At 44.1% G+C, this 22,375-nt stretch overlaps 1 protein-coding gene across 2 annotated transcripts in view; it reads right to left on the reverse strand.

Moving 5' to 3' along the window:
• The window catches only part of AOAH (acyloxyacyl hydrolase), a 257,138-nt gene that overhangs the window by 15,672 nt on the left and 219,091 nt on the right, over nucleotides 1-22,375 (reverse strand). For both annotated transcript variants that reach the window (XM_049893390.1, XM_049893392.1), the window contains 4 exons: nucleotides 16,363-16,535; nucleotides 7,960-8,018; nucleotides 7,810-7,869; nucleotides 5,124-5,220 (listed from right to left, as the gene is read on the reverse strand). In XM_049893390.1, coding sequence (XP_049749347.1) covers nucleotides 5,124-5,220; nucleotides 7,810-7,869; nucleotides 7,960-8,018; nucleotides 16,363-16,535 — 389 coding nt within the window. The remainder of the gene's footprint in view (nucleotides 1-5,123; nucleotides 5,221-7,809; nucleotides 7,870-7,959; nucleotides 8,019-16,362; nucleotides 16,536-22,375) is intronic.

A 22,375-nucleotide genomic window follows, 5' to 3' on the forward strand; every position in this document is an offset into this window, starting at 1 on the left:
ACGAAACATGCCAGTGATAATATATTCTTCCCTGTCCAGGTGGCCTATTCCCTCCCTAACAGCCACGAGGGTAAACTACTACAAGGGAGTCTTTAGAAGAGCTTCCTTGCCATATACAACAATGCAACGGGTATTAAAAGAAACAGCTACAAGGTTATTAAGGCTACAGTTCATATATTCATGGTGGAAGACATCAGTTTCTCACATGGTTATTGTGTCTACAAGCATCATTACATATTCGTAGACTTCAGTATTATAAAACCTAAAGAGAGGATCGGTAACTCACAAGCAAGAGTTCAAGGTTTTCTCTGTATGGCGACTCTCTTTTCCATTTGTTTATTTCAGGGTGAAATTTTGTTTTCTCAGGATAAATGCACCACCAGACAAAATAAAAACCAAACCTGTTGCCATCGAGTCCATTCTGACTCACAGGGACCCTACGGGACAGAGTAGAACTGCTCCATAGGGTTTCCTAGGAGCGCCTGGTGGATTCAAACTGCTAACCTTTTGGCTAGTAGCTGTAGCTCTTAACCACTACGCCACCAGGATTTCTGGCAACCCTGTAGTGGCCTCTATTTCTTCCCTGATTGATTTCAGAGTGGGAGATCCCATCAAGGCTAAGATGGTGAGATTGTTTCCTTCCCACTTGGAATCATAATTCAAAATATGTAGATGAATTTCTCTTTGTTCTTCAGAAGATCCATATTAATAAACTCCTGGAATGGTCATGAACAATCTCTTGGGATTTGGTGTATAACTTATTTTCTTCATCTGTAAAGTCAATGAAACTCTAATAACCAGCTTTTCAGAGATGCAATAGAAGTCATAGAAAAAACAAAAACCAAACCCGCTGCCGTTGAGTTGATTCAGGCTCATAGCAACACTGTAGGACAGAGAACTGCCCCATAGAGTTTCCAAGGAGCGCCTGGCAGATACAAACTGCTGACTTTTTGGTTAGCAGCCGTAGCACTTACCCACTACGCCACCAGGGTTTCCAAAGTCATAGAAGATGACTAATAAAACACTTGATAGCTCTTTGATGAACAGCAATACTAGTAAATACTTTAAAAAAAAAAAAAAGAATCTGCTCTCTGGTTGGCCTCATGAAGTCATTGGTTGTCTTTACAAACATATACATAGAGGGAAGTAGAACCAGGTTTATTCCAATTGAGTTATCTTGGAAGCTGGGGGCAGATGGTGGCATATTTAAACTGTCAGTGTAAAAATGGCCCTGTCGGCCAAGTGGCATTTTCCTTCCTCTGCCTGGGAGATGTGCAGAGGAAGAAAAAGGACGTCACCTGCTCAAGTTGGCATTTCCTGAAGGGAGGAAAAATTGCTACCTCTGTTTAGTTCATAACCAGTTGGAGAATGAGTCATCAAGAGACAAAAAGAGTCTCTGGAGATGAGCAATCATGGTTCAGCGCCGGACTGAGGCTGTCAGAGCTGAGACCACATAGGTTTAGTGCCAGGGATATTCAAGTGCGATTTGCTCTGTCACAAGGATGTGAAATTGTAGATTTTAGTATAAAAAAAAAAAATGAGGATATTTGTGATGCAATAGTCAGCTCAAATATAGTACAGAAACGGGAGGAGACGTTTTCCTGTGACTCTTAAGACTGCTGACCTCACAGGACTGGATTTTTTTTCCTGTTATACAGAAGGTCGCCATGAGTTGGAGCTGACTAGACAGCAACTAACAAAAACAATTAGAACTGCAGATTTAATGAGGGACTTGACAGGGTTTTTATTTCTGACAAAGGGAGACAGCTGTGATAATGAGACATATTGCTACCACAGCTTCCTTGAAAGAATTCAAAGTGATGCACTGGCATAATTGGTGACAGGAGGGGCATTGGACATTGAAAAAGAACAAACCATTATGATCCATATATTATACTCTTGGTGGTGCAGTGATTAAAGTGCTCGGCTATTAACTGAAAGGCTGGCGGTTTGAACCCACCAGCTGCTCCGCCAGGAAATATGTGGCAGTCTGCTTCCGAAGAGATTTACAGCCTTGGAAACCCTATGGGGGCAGTTCTACCCTGCCCAATAGGGTCACTATCAGTTGGAATTGACTCATTGGCCATGGGGTTTGGTTTGTTATAGACTTCGGAAGGATGTGATAGGTGCTTTACATACATGGATAATGGTGGTGGTGGGAGGATGCAGCTAACAGTTACTGAGTCCTTGCTGTGGGCAGACACTGCTCCAGTGCTTTTATAAGCTTTGTCTCACTTAATCCTTACATAATCCGCATGGTTAGTTATTTCTGCCTTACATAAAAGAGAACAAAGGCTGAGTGGTTATCTAATTTTCTCAAGGTTACATAGCTGTTCTGTGTCACAGCTGGCACAGAAACACAGTTCTATCCGTTTGTCAATTCTGGGCTCTTTCAACAATAGCGCACTGCGCCCACCATGAGGTAGACCAGATATCCAAGATGATGAAGCCCTTGTTACTCAGAGACATGAACCCCTCTGCCTACTCTGGAGAAAGCTAAGCTTTCAACTTGAAAATTTCCTTTGCAGGGGCCTAACTGTGGGCATAAGTCAAGATCTTACCATGGTTTCTAGGTAAAAATAAAAATTCTAGGTCTTTCGGAAGAGAATGTTGTGGCACCTAGAATTTAAATGCATGATGCTATGTCAAATGTTCATGTTGGCAGGTCTCATAGCACCATTTCCCCTGTCTCCATCCCTCCTTCTCACCATGTTTGAGCGGCTTCCCTAGTGGAGTGCCCACTAACTGTGTATGGACAAGACAACAAAGGCCCTTTCAGAAAGCTGGCCCTTCACATTTATTTTTAATAAAAATCAGGAAATTCCTTAAAGTGTTGAGAATTGCAAATCAAGAATACCTGAATGTTTCTCAATAAAGCGTCTGCCATGTTGATGTACCCATAACCCATTGCTGTGAAGTCTATTCCAACTCATAGCAACCCTATAGGACAAAGTAAAACTGCCTCATACAGTTTCCAAGGAGCACCTGGTAGACCGGAACTGCCAACTTTTGGTTAGCCACCGTAGCTATTAACCACTACACCACCAGGGTTTCCATGTTGACGTGGGATGCTCAATTCAGTTTAGCTGAATTTCGTGCTCTTTCACAGAGCTTATTGTTGTTGTGAGGACAAGAAAGCGCTGAGAAGCCTCAGCTTCCAAGCGTGTTAGGTCACCAGGGAAACGCTGGCCAACATTGGGCAAAGGACAAAGCTTTTCTCTCTGTATCCTCCATGTATCTGTTTTGTTGACAACTATATTCTCAGCAGATCCCTACATGGCACAAAAGGTGTGCATTTGACTACTAACCTAAAGGTTGGCAGTTTGAACCCATCCCAGGGTATCACAGAAGAAAGGGCTGGAGAGCTGCTCTGTTAAGATTACAGTCCAGAAAATCCTATGGAGCAGTCCTGCTCTGTAACACACGTACGTGCCATGAGTCAGAATGGACTCCATGACAATGGGTTTATATTCTCAGCACCTACACAGGAGGTGGTACACAGTAGGACTCAGTAACAATCTGATGGCTGACTGGCTGACCAAGCGCTCAGTTTTGGAGCCTTACAGAATCCTTTTCTTAAACTTTAATGTGCATATATGGATTGATGGGGGATTGTGTTAAAAATCAGGTTTGGATTAGGTAGCTCTGTAGTGAGGCCTGGGATCCTGCATTTCTAATTAGACTGCTAGGTGATGCTGATGCTGCTGGTCCTGGACCACACATTGAGTAGAAAGGAAGGAAGGGACAGGTGCTCTTTCCTGGCTGACTACTATGTACCAGGCATATCATTTAGGAGGAGTACGCATGGTTTCATGTAATTATCACAAAGGCTTGTTAGGCAGATACGGAATCCCCATCCAGGTCTGCAAGGGGACGTTAAATACGTTCAGGGAATTATTTACAATCCCAAAGATAATAAGTGACAGAGCTAGAGATCATTTTGGAAAACAAGAAATTCCCATGTGAATGTTTGACATTATTATATTTTTAATAACTTTATCTATATTCAAGGTTGGTCCTGATCAAAGACCACTTGGTGGCGCATGTGTTTACACCTGAACTCCATTAATGAGTTTTTAACTCTGCATTTTAATGACAGGTTATTTATCAAAACGCCTCTCCCCATGAGAGAAATGTGTGTCACCTAGGCAGGAAATTTAGTTAAAGGAGATCAGGCTTGCTGAAAAGATGTTCAGAATTGAGCTACTAGTGTATGCAATGCAAAACGTGTCAGCTAATGCAATATTTGATAATTCATGATGGCCATCCGCTCCATCCCAGATGCTTGGGCCGGGTGTGGGGGGGGGGATGGGGAGATGGAGAAGATAAACTCTAGACCATGAATCTGTCTCCCCATGCACACACTGTAAAGCTTTCCATTAGCTCCATCTCGCTGGCAGTCAATCAACAGCGGGATTGTCCCTTATATTAAAAGTGCTTAGCAATGAAAATGAGTCTGGAAGGATTAAACGTCAAAAATAATAATTCCTTTAGAGTCAAGATATAAAGGATAAATCAGTAGCTCCAGTGAACCAGCCTGGTTTTGTGTGGTCACACATCAGTGACCCCTGTGTTTGGACGGAATGCTGGAAAGGAAATTTAGTCATCTTCCCAGAAAGCTGAGATATGGGTTGTCCACCTTGCAGATGAATTCTCAGCTCCCTGCTCAGAGATTTTGATTAGGTTCATCATGCATGGGGTCAGGAGTCTACATTGTCCCTGAGTACCCACTTTGGGAGGCACTGCCTTACCCTCCTTCCCGTCGCACCCAACTTGAGCCCATAAGGTAAACAGAGCTTTTGCTAAACTGGCAAGTAAATGTTAGGTGATTCCATTAGCCTGTCGGCTCCCAGTCCAAAGCTCTTTACAACTGGTTGCTGGCTTTATTGCTTTAGGGATTCTAAAATGCTGACAGAGTAAGGAGGAGCTGCTGAGCCTCCACCACCTCAGAGAGAAATTCACACTTACCTTTGTTTCAATATTTGGAGCTATTGGTGTGTCAGAATGGGCAGGAATGACTTGGCCCGATCTATTGCTGCTGGCTTATAACGTATTACCCAGGTAGGCTCAAAAAGGTAGCTGCTGAATTTGTCTTCTGTCAGTATTTAAAACAAGCAACTTACTTTCTTGAAAGGCAAAATCCATGTAGAAGAGATTGAAGTTTGTAAATTTCTCACGGGTTGCAACTGTTTTCAGTGTTCTGGAGAGTAGTGCTGCTCTCTGCGTACAAGGGAAACAGAAAAGATTCCATACAAGCCAGGCTCTGATTTCAGCCAGACAATTCAGGCAGAACAAAGAGATGGATCCTCCCCCCCACCGCCCCCCACCCCACTCTTCTCTCTCTAAGCCATCATCAGGGAGCCCTGCTGGTGCAATGGTTAAGTACTTGGCTGCTAACCTAAAGGTCAGCAGTTCAAACCTACCAGCAGCTCCATGGGGGGAAAAAGAAAAAACCTGGCTATCTGCTCCTTTAAAGATTACCAAAAACCAAACAAAACCCGTTGCTGTCGAGTCGATTGTGACTCATAGCGACTGTTATGGACTGAATTGTGCCCCTTCAAAATGTGTATCAACTTGGCTATGCTATAATCCCCAGTATTGTGATTGTCCACCATTTTGTGATCTGATGTGATTTTCCTATGAGTTGTAAATCTACTTCTATGATGTTATGAGGCAGGGTTAGTGGCAGTTATGTTAATGAGGCAGGACATATTGTACAAGATTAGATTGTGTCTTAAGACAATCTTCTCTGAGGTATAAGAGAAGTGAGTAGAGAGATGGGAGGGCCTCCTATCACCAAGAAAGTAATGCCAGGAGCAGAGCATGTCCTTTGGATCTGGGGTCCCTGTGCTGAGAAACTCCTAGTCCAGGGAAAGACTGATGACAAGGACCTTCCTCCAGAGCCAACAGAGACAGAAAGCCTTCCCCCTGGAGCTGGCACCCTGAATTCGGACTTCTGGCCTACTAGACTGTGAGAGAATATTTCTTTTTGTTAAAGCCATCCACTTGTGGTATTTCTGTTATAGCAGCACTAGATGAATAAGACAATGAGTCTATAGGACATAGCAGAACTGCCTCATAGGGTTTTCAAGGAGTGGCTGGTGGATCTCAACTGCTGACCTTTTGATCAGCAGCCAAGCTCTTAACCACTGCACTACCAAGCCTCCCCTGTAAAGATTAAAGCCTAAGAAATTCTGCGAGGCCATTCTACTCTGTCCTACAGGGTCCCTATGAGTTGAAATCAACTAGACAGCTTACAATAATAACAAGCCATTAACAGAGAGCAGCTCTGAAAATTAAATTCTATTTGTGGGAAAATGATCAATGATCTTATGAAAAATGTTAAAATTTATTAGAAACCAAATAAGTGCAAATTAATATTTTGAAGAGGTCATTTTTCACTCACGAGATTGGCAAAGAAAATATGAATAACCATGATAATAGTGGATTCAGTTTGCTGTGGGAGTGGTGAATAACAATGTCGATTGTTCCAGCCTTTCTGGAGAGCAGTTTGGCAATATGAATCAATCCTTAAAAACGAGTAAATCCTTTGACCCAGTAATTTTACTTCTAGAAACTAGTCTTAAGGAAATTGAGATGTACACAAAGATACGTGCATAAGGAGGTTCATCATACCACTATTTATCATAGTGAAAAACTGGAAACAATCTAAATGTCCAACACCATGGTGCATTCATATACTGTATACACTCTCGAATGATTACAAATTATCACGTGGAGGGACAATTTATTAACATTGGAAGGCAGAAAATGGTATGTGTGTAGTGATATCATGGAAGCAAAAAACATCTATTAATGAAATGAGTATTAGAAGGACATACACACATATAACTTGGGGAGGTGGGATTTTGGGTGATTTTTATTATTGCTTTTTGTATGTGTGTGTTTTCTTTCTTCGAGGATTGTTTTTTTTTTTAATTGAAATATATTTCTTTTGTAATTAGAAAGATAGCAGTCCTTGGTGATGCAGAAAGTTAACGCCCTCAGCTACTAACCAAAAGGCTGGTGGTTTGAGTCCACCCAGAGGTGCCTTGGAAGAAAGGTCAGGTGATCTACTTTGAAAAATCAGCCCTTGAAAGCCCTGTGGAGGGCAGTTCTACCCTGACTCCATAGCAACTGGTTTGTTTTTTCGAATTAGGAAGATCCTGGCTGTCAAGCCGATTTTGACTCATAGAGACCTTATAGGACAGAGTAGGGCTGCCCCATAGAGTTTCCAAGGAGTGTCTGGTAGATTCCAGCTGCCGGCTTTTTGGTTAGCAGTCATAGCACTTAACCACTATGACACCAGGGTTTCCAATTAGAAAGATACATCAATAAATATTTTACAAAGAGATCATCCACCACAAGTGAAAGGAATACATTTTGCTTGAACATTGTATTCCCTCAGAGAAGACAGGAAGGTTCTGGAGCATCTGGTTCTCACTCGCCTCGGGAGAACTTCAGTCACATATAAGGCTTAACCTTGCTCAGTTCTCTCCATCTCTACAAATATGCCTAGGACAAACTTTAAAAGGTACGTGCATGTGTGTGTGTGTGTGTGTGTGTGTGTACACATGTGCACAGGTGAGAAACACACAGATAGAGATAGTAAGAGTGACAGAAAGGCTCAGAGAGAGGCAGAGGGAGAGAGAGAGGGCACATATTCTAGCAGCCTCTCATCAGTCTGGCATTTTGCTTATGTTCTTCACAAGCTTGAAGACGGTAGCCCTGCCAGAGTTCAGTGAGACCACAGCAAACACAGGTCAAGAGTGATCAAAGATGCTATCACCAGGCCTGTGACAGTCATACCTCAGAAGTGAGAGTTCGGAGAGTCTTGTTGGCAGACATCCAGCCGTGGCAGGGGCTGATCTGAGAGCATGAAAACACCACTCGATTAAAGAGGAAGTGCGACGGGTAACAGGAAGGGGAACCGTGGGAGAAATCAGGGTATAAGCTCACCTGGAGGCAGTTCAGGAAGGAGTAGAGCTGTGCGTAGGTCACGTCTTTATTTAGCTGGCCTGGAAAACAGAAAGGTCTGGCCTGATGTGTGCGCTTAGCCCTAGCAACCACTTAGAGACGTGTGTGAGTGACCTTGCCTGCCCTGAAGAAAGTGGCACAGCCAGACATGCCCTGATTGTTCATTCTGTGCTGCTTGTGACGAATGGCTGGGTGATCAACTTCTTATGCGCTCCTCCTTGCTGAGACCCCTAAGGCTTCAGACCCAGAGGTGGGGAGGGGCTCTAAGGAGTTCACCCCCATCTAGAGCTCTTGGTGTGGGCCAGGGTGGGGCCAGAGGGACCTGATTGCATCTGGACTCCAGGGAAAGGGAGAGAAGTATGGACCAGAATAGAAGACCCTGGGTGGTACAGTCAAAAATCTCAGCTGCTAACTGAAAGGTTGGAGGTTCAAGTCCACTGAGAAGTGCCTCAGAAGAAAGGACTGGTGATCTACTTCCAAAAAATCAGTTACTGAAAACCCTATGGAGCATAGCTCTACTCTTGACACACATGGGATCATCATGAGTCAGAATAGACTCAATGGCAACTTTTTTTTTAATTAGATTTTTATGGACCAGAATGCCTCTGACAAAGACCTGGAAGAGTAGCAGCCTCTACTGGCAATGCATGAAATATCAAATTTCCTTGGGGGCACCCGGAGAATTCCAGGTGGTCGCTGACCTAATCCTCCTTTCTAAGTTTATGGAATACCCTGATCTGCCCTAATTATCCCATCCTGAGGACCTGGCAGGACATTCTGACCATGTAGTGCCTGTGGCTTGATGGACTGAAGCTCTGCTACTTCTGTCTTCTGAGATTTTTTTTCTGTTGCTACTTTTGCCTCTGAGAAATGCTCGGGGGGCGAGGGGGGCCCTGGAACGGGGGTGGCCAGCACATTATGTGTCACCTCCTGGTGCTGGTCATGAGGCAGTGGTAATTCAGCAGTAGAATTCTCGCCTTCTGTGTGGGATACCCAGGTTCGGTTCCCAGCAAATGCACCTTGTGTGCAGCGCCACCCATCTGTCAGCGGAGGCTTTTGTGTTGCTACGATGCTGAACAGGTTTCAGGGGAGCTTCCAGACAAGGGGACTAGGAAGACCGGCCTGGTGATCTACTTCAAAAATCAGCCAAAGCAAACCTTATGGATCACAACAATCTGATCCCCAACCAATCATGGGGATGGCGCAGGACTGGGCAGTGTTTCGTTCTGTTGTGTGTGGAGTCACCATGCACCGAAGGCTGACTCGGAGGCAGCTAACAACAGCAACATGGCCCTTTTATTTGAGCACTCATTAGCAGATATGCCCATACACCTATTTTTTGGTGGAGATTAAAAAGGTACGTAAGAACGAAGGAAGGTCCCTAGGTGGTATAAATGGTTTGTGCTTGACTGCTAATCTAAAAGTTGGTAGTTTGAACCCATTCAGCAGTACCATGAAAGAAAAAGCCTGGCAATCTGCTTTCATTAAGATAAAACCAAGAAAACTCTACGGAGCAGTTCCACCCTGTAACACATGTGGTCTCCACGAGTCAGAATCGACTCAGAGGCAACCAACAACAACAACCAAAATAAAGGCAATTAGCACCATGTGTGGATTCAGCCAGAGCTTTTCCAAGCATGGACTGTAGACCCAGAATCTGTGGGGATCATTTCTTCTCTCGTACGGTTGGGCGGCCACATTAACACCGTCTGCCTCTCTGCCCCCCTCCAGCACACCCACCCCCAGAGGCAATTCAACTTGCATGCTGTGGCTGAGACACAAAATACAGGCTCCCCGAATCTCAGGGGTGGTGAGTGACTGACGTTGTATCCATTAACACTTGTAACACACTCACAAAAATAAAGGGAAATAACAGGAGCTATCTCAGAGCAAAGGGAAAGATTGAAAGTGATGGAACATGGTCTTATTTTTCACTTATACCTCAGATGAGTTAGACTGAAAGATAGATTCAATTTTCTTGTCATAGATGAAAATATATTATCTCTCTGTGTGGGTGGGTGAGTGAATCCCCACTCGGGAACCACAGGCTTATTACTGCCTTTAAAGTCACAGTGACACACCAGGGTCTCCTCTGCCCTGCACAGGCTTCCCAAGCCACTGGCTTCTGTCCTTACTATGGAACCAGCTTGGGGTACTGAGCCCCCATCTTTCCCTGGTCCCTGCTTTCTACCCTTTGAGGCTGCTTTCCCTCTCTTTTTTGGTTTTTTGTCATTTAGCCCCTTCATATGTGAGCTCCTGCCTGTCTCAGCCCAGTCTGGCTGCAGCGACTGATAACCTTTGACCTGTACCCCTAGCCCCTCAATTCCATAGGATGTGCCTGCAGTGACTGGGCAATTTCAAGCGCTGTGCCTGGTGGAATCACCACTGGGTGGCAACCTTCCCTCCTCTCAACCTCAGTGCAGGACCAGAGCTTCTGGTTGGCTTTGGTGCTGGGTTGCCATCTTGTTTCTTTCTTGAGACCGGGGCCCAGTAATAAGCAATAGGCAGCCTGGTCAGAGACAAGGGAGTGGCCCTGACATCCTGTTTGGCCCTGACCAGTCCCTGTCTCCCTCAGGGGTGGCCTCTCTCTCTTTACCCTGCCCAGTAGCAGTTATCTTCAACCTGGAGGGAGGTAGAACTTTATGCCTGACCATGACTAACATCCATGTGCCCTCATGCCCACCTGGATTGCTTTACTAGCTCAGCCTGCTGAACAGGACAAGGGCATGTTAGTGTAGTTGGAGATAACTGGAAAGGTGTAATGAGTTGCTTTCCTTTTCTCTGGTATTTCTGTCTGCTGGAGAGCTTGTGACTCTGGGGCCTGTCACATGGGAGGTTGCTTGGGAGTGCTTAAGATGTGCTAATGGTTTAAAGAAACGGAAAAGGGAAATGGTTTTTCCCGGCTGAACACTCGCTCTTTCTTTGTAAGTATTACCTTTTATTCATGCCACTTTAATGGTATTTTGTAATATTGAAGAGCCCTGGTAGAAAGAGCGACCCTAGCTATGTGTAGTACATGAGGTGTGTGTATGACTCCCTGATTAGAAGGTCGGCCGAATTAACAAAGTTTATCACTGATTTCCAAGGGCTAGGGTAGAAGGACTGTCCCATAGTGGCCGGAAGTTAGCAGGGGCTGAGGATCTACGTAACCAGAGGCTGGAAAGGCTGAGTGTGTGTTTGTACACGTGCAGGGGGCGCCAGAGGCTGACCCTATGGGTGTAACATGCTCCATCTGAAGACTAAGGGACATGCTCTAACCTAGCTGGCTGGAGTAGCAGCTTGTGTCTCAGTAATTTGTAAATTCTTTAGGGCAGGCTTTTTGGTATTTATTGAATGCTTGGAACATAATTGAAATTTTAGGGACCATAAAAGCTTTTTTTTTTTTTAGAAGCTTAGTACCAACAAAGGTCAGCCACACCTTCATGAACTATATTAAACCTTAGTAAAACACATTAATTCAGACTGGGGGAGAGCCAGTAATAAAATATAAGTTGCAAGGTATTTTAAGACACTTAAGTTTTTTTTTTTTGGCAGAGGTCCCAAAAGAAAGAGCTTCTTGCTGGCTTATTTGAAGCTCGCCTGGTTGTAGTCTGACCCTCTGACAGCTCCCAGAACGCCTATAGCTTGCACTGTTGTTGTTGTTACTCCACAGTTTTGCTGTCAGGGTCTCTGTGGTATTTTTTCCCAGTGGAGTTGTCTTCTCTCATTTGAGGACAAGGATCCATCTTAGTACCATCTTGACTTCCAATGCATATTTATGGGATGGTTGCATTTTTTTTATTGACTGTGCCTGAGAGGACTCGTGGCTAGTCAAGCTTGACTTTTGCCAGAAAATCTATGTAAGTAGAATCCTAATGTATGAGACTTCCAAAAAAAACCAAACCAAACCCAACCCATTGCTGTCAAGTAGAACTCAGACTCATGGCAACCCAACAGCATAGAGTAGAACTGCCCCAAAGGGCTCCCAAGGCTGTAAATCTTTATGGAAACAGACTGCCACATCTTCCTCCCTCAGAGCAGCTGGTGGGCTTGAACCACTGACCTTTTGGTTAGCAGCTGAGCGCTTAACCACTGTGCCATCAGGGCTTCCATATGAGACTTACCACCTGGTAATTCCTTACAAAGAAAATAAGCTCTCAACAGAAATTTTAGTTACTGGTAGAGATTGCAGAGCCCTGGTCGTACAGTAGTTAAGAGCTCAGATGCTAACCAAAAGATCGGCAGTTCAAATTTACCAGCTGCTCCTTGGAAACCACGCAGGGTCGCTCTATTCTGTCCTACAGGGTTGCTATCAGTTGGAATTGACTCAATGGCAACAGTTTTGGTTTGGTTTGGTTGGTAGAAATTGCAGGATTTCACAGTACTTAGTAGCTAGTCAAAGACTGGTTAGTGATTCCCAAACCTGGCTGAGTGGAGAGATGCTGGAAGGACTATACCCCCTCCTGCCTGGCAGGAGTGAACCAGAAGCCCATTCTTATTCTGGGCATTTATTGTCCTGGCAGTTAAATGCTGGAGTATTTAATCATTTCTCAGGTGGAGTTCCTGCCTGCCCTACGCTGGGGAGAAAAGGCAACAGACTGCAAATGTTAATGACTAGCCTCTTTTGCTTCTCACAACTCTTAGCACAGTGCCCCAGGAATCAGATTCGTGTGTCTGGCTATTGATTAAAATGATGACTACCGTATGGAGCAACGGTTAAGCACTCAACTGCTAACCAAAGGTTGGTGGTTTGAACCCACTCCGTGGCTCCATGGGAGAAAGACCTGGTGAGCCATTCCTGTAAATATTACAGCCTAAAAAACTCTATGGGGCAGTTATACTCTGACACGTGGGTTTACTTTGAGTCAAAAATCAACTGGATGGCATCCAACAACACCACCCTAATACAGGCAAAAACAACAAAAAAAAGCCTTAGTTGTTGAGTCTGTTCCTACTCATGGCAGCTCTGTGTGTTACAGAGTAGAACTGCCCCATAGGGTTTTCTTGGCTGTAATCTTTACAGAAACAGATTGCCAGGCCTTTCTTCTGTGTCCAGTGGGTAGATCCAAACAACCAACCTTAAGCTAGTAGTCAAGAGCCAGTGCCCTGGAGGCTGTTCCAGCATTACCTTCCTTTCTTGCTGGCTCCCGTCTGAAACTATGCTCCTCAGAGTTGAGTCCTTTGAACCAGTGGTTATCAACCCTGGCTGCACAGGAGAATCACCTGAGGATCTTAAACAAAAAACATTCATGCCCAGACCCCACTCCAGACTAATTGTATAAGAATCTGTGAGGGCTGGTGGTGGGGGTGGGGGGTGGTGAAGCTTTGACATTCATATTTCAAGAAGGTCTCCTGACAAGTCTTATGTACAGGTAGGGCTGGGAACCACCACATGACAGACTCTTGCTCCGTGCAGCCACACCTGAGAGGCATGACCTTTCAGTGACTTGGTCACCGGTCTTGGTGGGAATGAGGATCCAAAGATTGGGTTTGGGGTGGGAACAGGAGAAGAGAAAACATGCCCTCTCTTCAAGCCTCTCACCTATATGAGTTATGAGATGCCACCAAAGGAGAAACAAGGAAGTTAGGCAAATTCCACCTACCTCCCCAGTCTGTCTAGGAAGGGCCCTGATGCCTCACTAAGGAATTTATAATTTATTTCCCATGGCAACCAGGCAGCAGGGATAATTTAAGATATGAATAATAAAAACATTAAGCAAAATTTAGATGGTTCCAATTTTCTTCCTAATTGTACCTCCCCACCCCAAACTGGGGCTGTTTATAAAGAGCAAACTTGTTCTACCTTTTCCCTCTTTTCTTGTACTGTGAAATGTGAATGCGTGGTTAGTGGCTAGAAAGGGGCCCTGTGAGGAGGAAGAGGCAAGGCTTAGAGCAGGGTTTCCAATCTTGGTGCTATTAAAATTTTGGGCTGGATAATTCTTGGTTGGGGGAGGGGCTGACCTCTACTCGCTAGATGTTAGTAGGACCACCTCCCCCAGTTGTGACAATGGGGAGGCTAAGAGGGATGAGCAAGATTGCCCCTGTTGAGAACTGCTGACATAGAGAACCCACAAAAGTGGACGATGAGTCTCCCAATTGCCCTCCCCTGTCCCAAACTCCCTTCCAAATTCCAAGAAGTCATTATTACATAAACAAAACAAAACAAAACAAAACAAAACCAGAAAAACCTGCCAGTTGTCACTGAGTCAGTTCTGACTCATGGCCACATAATGTGTTTCAAAGTGGAACTACACTCCATAGGGTTTTCAAGACTGTGACCTTTTGGAAGCAGAACGCCAGGCTTTTCTTCCATGGCTCCTCCGGGTAGACTCAAACCACCAAGTTTTTCTGTTAATAGACCAGTGCATAATCATTTGCACCACTAAGGGAGTCCCAATATTGCACACTGTGGTTAAATCGAGTGAATTGCATGGCACGTTCACTTGATTTAACCATAGTATGTAATGGGAAAGAATTTATGGAGGTAGTCTGACCAGAGTTCATAGGAAGAACTGGGATTTGAAAGCAGAAAACCCAAATCAAGTCCCCATGGTGTGACTGACTGAGTAAATTGGGAGCACACCTTCCCCACTCCTAGCTTCCATTTCCAAGCATTTCTTAGCATGGGAGAAATTTAGGAACCGGAAAGAATCTTTTGGGCGAACTGCAATGTTCATGTCCAATGCCTCAAGGAGGCATTCTCAGCCAAGGGGTCATCCTTCACGTGTGCAAGGCTGTCTAGGAGGGTGTCCAGTTTTCCTCTGTGCTATTGTGTTATCATTTCTAAGAAGCAGGGTCAAAGTTCTGTTAAGAGGAGGAATATTCTTTCCTCATGGGAGAATGGACAGTGTTTTGTTTAGATAAAAGTGGCATTTATTGTACCCTTAAGTAGCTCAAGAGAAAAATGACTTTAGCCTCATTGGTGGGGAGACTGGAATCTGGGTATCCACTATTTTCCCCACAAGAGACCAGAGAGAGTCCTTTGAAAGCTGGTTAAAGGCTACCTACTGTTCTTTCCTGTGGAGAGGAGTGGAATTTACTGAGGGAGGAGGTAGGGTTTGGCTTAAACAGGGGCTGCAGGAGGAGGACAAGGGCAGATTGAAAAGGCACAAAGAAATTAAATATGCAAGTGACAACTCTCTGATGACCTCAACTGTGACATTCTGCTTTCCACTAAAACCCCCTAAGGGGGTGCTAAGGACTGAGTTTCAGGTCTTCCTCCTCTGAATTGCTCACCTGACTCTTTCAAGAAATGGACTGGGCCTCTAGAGCCTTTTAGCTTGGGTTGGTCTAAGGAAACCGGTATGGCAACATCAGAGAAGGGGTAGCACCGTCTCCCTGACTGACTGGTACAGGAGCCATCAGTAAGAGGCTCCTAGGTTTCTCCCAGGAGACATTTTTCAAGGAGGACTGAGGCCAACGCTTCCTAACCCCTTCCTTCCTTATTTTTTGTCCCATAACACTAACCACCATCTGACAAACTTTCGGGGTCTTTCTCCCACTAGAATATAAGCCGTATGTGGGCAAGGATTTATGACTATTTTGTCTGCTGCTGTTTAACCCATGCCTAGAACAGTGCCTGGCATAAAGTGGGTACTTAATAATTACTTTTCTTCAAAAAGAAACTCCCCTGAAGCACAGAAAGCAGAGCCCTGGTACACCCAGCTTATATGTACAATGAGCTGTGCAACCAGGTGGAGCAAATGGTTAAACTAGACACTAACTGAATATTTGCAAGCTACTTGACTTCTCCTGAGTCTCCTTTCTTTTATCTATAAAATGAAATGAATTAATTAAAACATTTACCTCACGGTGTTACTTTAAGGATCAGCATGACAGTAGTCCTCCATAATGTAAATCGCTACCATTTTTACAATATTTTTAAAGTATCTGGAATGCTAGAGAAGCCATTAGAATTTCCTAGGGACCTTGACAACATTTCAGAGCCAAGGGCCTCAACAAGAGAGGATAGAAGCAGGGAGTGAATCCTAACTGACCACTAGGGGGCACTGCTTTTATTCCCACTGAAGTTTGGGGAAATCCCTCCCTTTCACTCTGGGCTTGCTTTTTCTTGTTTGGGTTTCATCAACCTATCCTAGATTTCATTTTTGGTAAAGATACTTCCTGATTTAAATTCTTACCTTTCAATTTGTCCTAATTCTTTATTAAGCACTTCTACCCTTTCTGGCTTTGGCCCTGACTCTGTCCACCTTTGGATACTTACCTTTAGATGCTGCCCCTGGGGGATCTTTTGTTTATGACCCATGAACTGGGATAGCATTTTGGGTGTATTTTTACACAGTTTGAACTATATAAACGTCAAACTGTATATATACATTGAACTCTATAGTCACTGAACTATACATCTAGTGATGTTAGAGGGTAAAAGAATCTTCAAACTGATACCGAGAGGATGATATCTGTTGTGCAAATGATCCCAGAGAAAGGTTCCATCTGCTAAGCCATAGAAAATAACATGGCTGCCATTAGGCAGGTGGGAATTTAGATACTTCAGAGTCTCCATGACCTTGGAGTACAATTTCTCAGGAGTGGTCATTTCTGGGACTGGGTCAGTCTTCCTGTTGGTGAAAAAAAAAAACCCAGAAAATATTTTAGTAGACTATAAGGATAGATGTACCAAATACAAGACACACCCGAAACATGCACACGCACACGCACGTGCGTGCGCGCACTCACACGCTCTTAATCTAGTGGTTATTGGTGCCATATGCAAAATATTCTGGCTTCCACTATTCGGGTACATGGTATCAATCTTTCTGATTCCCTTGTGGGTGTGTCTGGGCCATGTGACTGGTTCTGCCTGATAAGCAGAAGTGACATGTGTCATGCTTGGTGGTATGAGAGCCTCTGGAACACTCTTTTTCTTTGCTACTGGGATGGACAATGGGTCCCCAGGTGGTGCAAATGGTTTGTGCTCATCTACTAACCTAAAGGTTGGCTATTTAGGCTCATCCAGCAATGCCACAGAAGAAAAGTCTGGTGATCTGCTTCCATAAAGATTACAGCCAAGAAAGCTCTACGGAGCAGTCCTACTCTCTAACACATGGGGTCACCATGAGTCAGCACAAACTTGACGGCAGTGGTTTGGTTTTGGTTTTTGTTAACCATTCTGAGTCCTGGAGCAGGGGCCCACACTGACGCCTGGTGAACATGTAGAGTGAGTGAGAAGTACGCTTTTGTTGCTTTATGCTACTAGATTGCAGAGGTTGTTTATTTCTGCAGCATAACCTCACCTATCCTGATTGATACACACAATTAATGGAAGCTAAAGAGTCTCATATTCCTTGCTCTTTATTTGATACTTTGAGATCTGCAACTTGGTCTTTAAAATCTTTCACATCTATCACAGCTAAGGAAACAGAATTTCACTGAGAAATGATGTTACATTATGTGTCCACATTCTATCCCACCATCCCGCCTTCCTACACCGAATGTGTACTTTCCTCCATTTCCTGATGGATGACTCTGCCAGGCTATCGCCCTGCAGCACTGTCTGCCAACAAAGAATTGCATTTTACATCACTGCCTTTCTCTATACAGCAGTGCTTGTATTCTCTAGAGGATGTTTGAATTTTTAAATTATATTTCTCTCTTCTAGTTTCATAAAAATTAGTAAAAACCAAAGGAAAAAGTGCTGAGAATAGTGATAAGAAACACAGGTCTAAAACCAAAGCATTTGAAACAAAGATGGAAACCATAAGTGAATAAAAGTGGCAAATGTTTATCCTCAGTCAGACACTTATTGAATTTAAGCTGGTTGACTTATTATCAATTGATCTGGAAAAGAATAAAGTAAAGAATGTACGAAATAGTAGGACTCCATCATCGAAGGTTTTGTTTAAAAGGCAAGGTGTAAATAGGGATGCAAGAATATTTTCAGCTTGAACATGTAAGTCTATTATTTTTCAGTTTTTGCACAGTTGACTTTTGTATATACTTTCAGGGATACACCAAATTTGAATTAGGATACTAGCCTACATGAGTCTGGGAGTAGAACACAGAATTTTCTAAGGCTTTCATCTACTTTTTAGGCTCTAAATTGCCTGTTACTCATTGCTTTTCATTGTTGGCCAAAATGGAATGACACTATAGACTTGTTTTCTATTTTTCACCCTTAAAATTCCAACTTTACATAATGATTCTCTAGTGGGTTGAATAGTGTCTCTCCAAAATTCATGTCTACCTGGAACCTGTGAATATGACCCTGCTTGGAAATAGGGTCTTTGCAGATGTAATTAATTATATTGAATTGGGGTGGGCCCTAAATCCAATGATTGGTGTCCTTAGAAGGAGAGGAGAGGACACAGAGAGACACACACAGGGAAGAAGGTCACGGGAAGATGGAGGAAGAAACTGGAATTATGCGCCAAAAGCCAAGAAACACCAAGGATTTCTGGGAACCACCAGAAGTTAGGAAGAGGAAAGAATGATCTTCTCTAGAGCCTTCACGGGGAGCATTGTCTTGCTGATACCTTGATTCTAGCCTCCAGACCTGTGAGAGAGTACATTTCTGTTGTTGTAAGTCTCCCAGTTTGTGGCATGTTGTTACGGTAGTCCTAGGAAACCAGTGAATCATTGTACTCACCTTTCTAAAAAAAAAAGTGGACTCCACCTAAGCTTTAGCAGGAGGATCAGAAAACATTGTAGCTTTCTCTTTTCCTCTACAGCTGTTTAGTTAAATAAAATCACTTCCCAGATTGGCTGCTATCCATGAGGTGACAAGGCTGACCAGGGGCATGAAGGTCACATGAGCCAATTTGTGATGAACAACAAGTACACAAGTCTAGTGTTTCTGGGTAGCAGTAGGGTGTCAGCTGTGGTTGGTATAAGTGCTTCTACTCTACATAATATGTTACCTGAATTTTCCTATTAAAAAAAAAGTGTTCTTATAAAATGCCAGCATGCAGAGCTGAATGCTAAATTCATATTTTTTGTTAATGTGAAAATGATTATACCGCTTTATAAATAAAAATCCCCTTACATTGCATAAAAGGCACCAGTAAGGATTTGAGAATAGGTTGCCTATCTGCTGGGCACAGAAGGGTGGTTTTTTGGGTTAACACCATAAACCACATTGTTCCCCCGGAAATATGTGTTGGAATCCTCATCCCTACACCTGTGGGTGTGATCCTGTTTGGAAATAGGGTTTTCTTTGTTATGTTAATTAGATCATATAGGAGTAGGGTGGATTCTAAATCTAATAATTTCTGAGTTCTAAAAAGAGCAGATTAGACACAGAAATGCACACACACAGGGGAAAACAGACGCCACGTGAGGGATGTCTACAAGACAAGGAACCAAGGAACACCCAGGGCATATGCATGGGAGTCCCTGATTTGGACACTTAGCCTCCATAACAGTGAGAAAATAAATTTCTGTTCTTTAAAGCCAACCACTTACAATGTTTCTATTACAGCAACAGTAAGTAACTCAGACAGGTCGGTAGGCCTTTTTGGCTTGATTTTTATATGCACAGAAGGACTCCTGTATGTCAAGGGGATCTCGGCTGCCTTGTGGATTTATTCAGACCAGGAGCACCTGCCCAGAGTAACTGGGTTTTATCCTGTCTTCTGTCATCGGTAGAGCTAGCCCACACTGTCTATCAATTATTGCCTTCGCACCCTCACTTTTTTTTTTTTTTTTTTTTGTGGCTGATTCAACAACACTTTGATGCACAGTTATGCTGAGCTAAGGCTCTCCAGCGGCAGAAAGGCAAGATGAGTTAAGATGGAGCAAAGTCTCCCAAACTCCCTATTTAATCATTATTATTTTTATTATTTTGGTTAGAGGCACAACTCTCATGATAAACAAAGGATCTGTGCTAATTTGTACTTATGAGACTGCACCTCACAAATTAAGCATGCATAATCAAAATGGCTTATTACTAAGTGAAGTCAAAATGGAAGGCTTGGTGTGGCTAAAGGAACACTCTCCAGTCATTTTTCTTCATCAGGTATAGCTACATGCTTTACCCACCTGCATTGCCAGTTGTATCCCTTTATGTGCATAACAAAATTAACCAGTTGGTAGCTCAGGCAAGGGTGAAAAGGGTCTAAGTGGTAGGTGTTTCTCTTCTAGGTGATAGAAGATGTTTTCTGGCTTCTGTCCCTAAAAAATTCTCAATACCCCTTGGATCTGTGTACCTTTATTCCTCTGGCAATTTTCGGGAGGATTCTAGTGCCACCAGAGGCTGTGGTGGTTCTGTGGTAGAGTTTACGCCTTCTATTTTTTTATGTGGGAGACCTGGGTTTGATTCCTGGCCGATGTACCTCACCAGTATTTTGGGAAACAGTGTCAAAAGACCCCAGAGGTTTGGGAAATATCTCCTAGGACTTGTCTGATGTCAATCAGAAGCTGAATGGACTGAGCTGAAAGTGGTCAAGCCATTTTCCACCCAGGTGTTCTGGAGCCCATTGTCAGGTCCACCCTACCATCCTGTCTACCCCAGTGTCCTGGGACCCCTCTTCACCCACTGGACAGCTCACACCAGTCCTGCAGATAGAGGGATGAGGGGCTAGGAGCATTGAACTATGGAAGAAAAAATTTGGAAACCAGCCTGGGGCTGTGATGGTTTCACCAGGGAAAATGATGAGAGAGAAGTCCATGCCATCAACTCACTTTCACACAGGCCAGGAGCACGTGGCCAGGCTCAGAACACAGAAGCAGCCTCGACCCTTGGGGTGGCTCAGAAGCCTGTCCCTGTCCTAATGAATTGTGCCTGATCATGCAAACTAAGCCTCATTACTTGGGTGCAGGGCTGGCCATGATCATTTCATTACCTTGGCAGGCCAGATTTCACCTGTCGGATGCCAGAAAGATGTACCCCCTCTCAAGGAAGAAAGCAGATAGCCTCTGCAGAAAGCCCGTTCCCCAGAACCAGAGCTCATGTGTGGAGAATTGTCTTTGTTTAGTACTCAGACCTCACTCACAGCTGGCATTCATTTTCTAGAAACATCCAGATGATAGATGTGCTGGCCAGTTGGAACCACATTGTTCGCTTCCAGTTCCACCCCCTCAGAGAGGTATCTTTACACAGAATGCGAAGGGGTGGGGCTCGCTAGGTCCACATTACCCTATGCATAAAGATACCGAGTCTCCTAAAAGTGGGTGTGGCCAGGAACATACTGGGGGAGGGTTGGGAAATTCCTTATCATTCCTTTTGCCACCATGCCTCTGACTGAGGAGGCTGGAGGGAGATTCCTCTGAGTAGCAGGAGTCTGTCCATTCTCTCCTCTGCAAGTTTTCTACCATTCGAATGGATAGAATGGATAGTTCCTTGGCAGCCTGAGCTCCTTGGGGTCTGTGACGGCCCACACCTTTGCAGGCTCCCTGTTAATGCAAAGCCAATCTGCTTGCCCTGGACGCCATCTGAACCATTGGCATTGCAGAAAAACAAGGGTTGGAGGCTGACACCTTGGGTGGTCCTGGCTCATTCATAGGAATGTACCATTCCTATGTCCACTGTAAAAAAAAATGGAACTATGTCAATTTATGTGGCTGATGTTTAATATTTTTACAAATCTATCACACTTCCGGCAATTGCTGATTGGGATGTTGGGGAAGGGTTGTCATTGCCCTTATGAAGCCCTTGTGATTTTATGGTTTAAGACCACTCCCACTTCCCACTCCTGCCCCTGCCCCTGCCACCCAAAGGTTTTGCTGCTGGAGCTCACATTTGCCCAGTCTTCAAGAATTTTGCCCCTTCGAGATCACTCATGTTATATCACTTTTGAGGACAGTAATGAGCAAAGTCCGAAGGAAGCTGATTTAAAACCAAAAACCAAACCCAGTGCCCTTGAGTTCATTCCGACTCATAGCAACCCTATAGGTCAGAGTGGAACTGCCCTATAGAGTTTCCAAGGAGCACCTGGCGGATTCAAACTGCCAACCCTTTGGTTAGTAGCCGTAGCACTTAACCACTACGCCATCAGGGTTTCTGGAAGCTGGTTTAGCTTAGGCCAAATAGAGTAGAGTTACAATGAGGAAGCTAAGTTCTTTTATACCATAGTCTTTTTTGAATCCCTGATGCTAAAAGCTATCTTCCAAATTCTACCTTCAGTCATTTAATGTGTAACTATTAAGAACCTACATGAGTTTGGAGAACTGAGAAAGCACCACCGAGCTGTGTTATTTCAGTCAGAGCGAGCGTCATCATAAAAAAGAAAAGGAAAGAGAAGAAAAAAAGTCTAAGCAAATATCACAAAACTTGTTCCAGGATGGACTTGTTATGCAACTCCGTACTGGCTCCAGCTTTCTATGAGCTCACTTTGTTCATTTTGGGACATCTCCTCCACCTTGGCGTTCTGGCAGATGGGGAGGTGTAGCTGCCATCTGTCTTTATTTTTCTAACCCCTCCGCAGAAAGCCACAAAGTGGGCACCACAGGGACATCCCGCACT

Source organism: Elephas maximus, chromosome 8 (assembly GCF_024166365.1).
Source record: "Elephas maximus indicus isolate mEleMax1 chromosome 8, mEleMax1 primary haplotype, whole genome shotgun sequence".
NCBI classification, from domain to species: Eukaryota; Metazoa; Chordata; class Mammalia; order Proboscidea; family Elephantidae; genus Elephas; species Elephas maximus.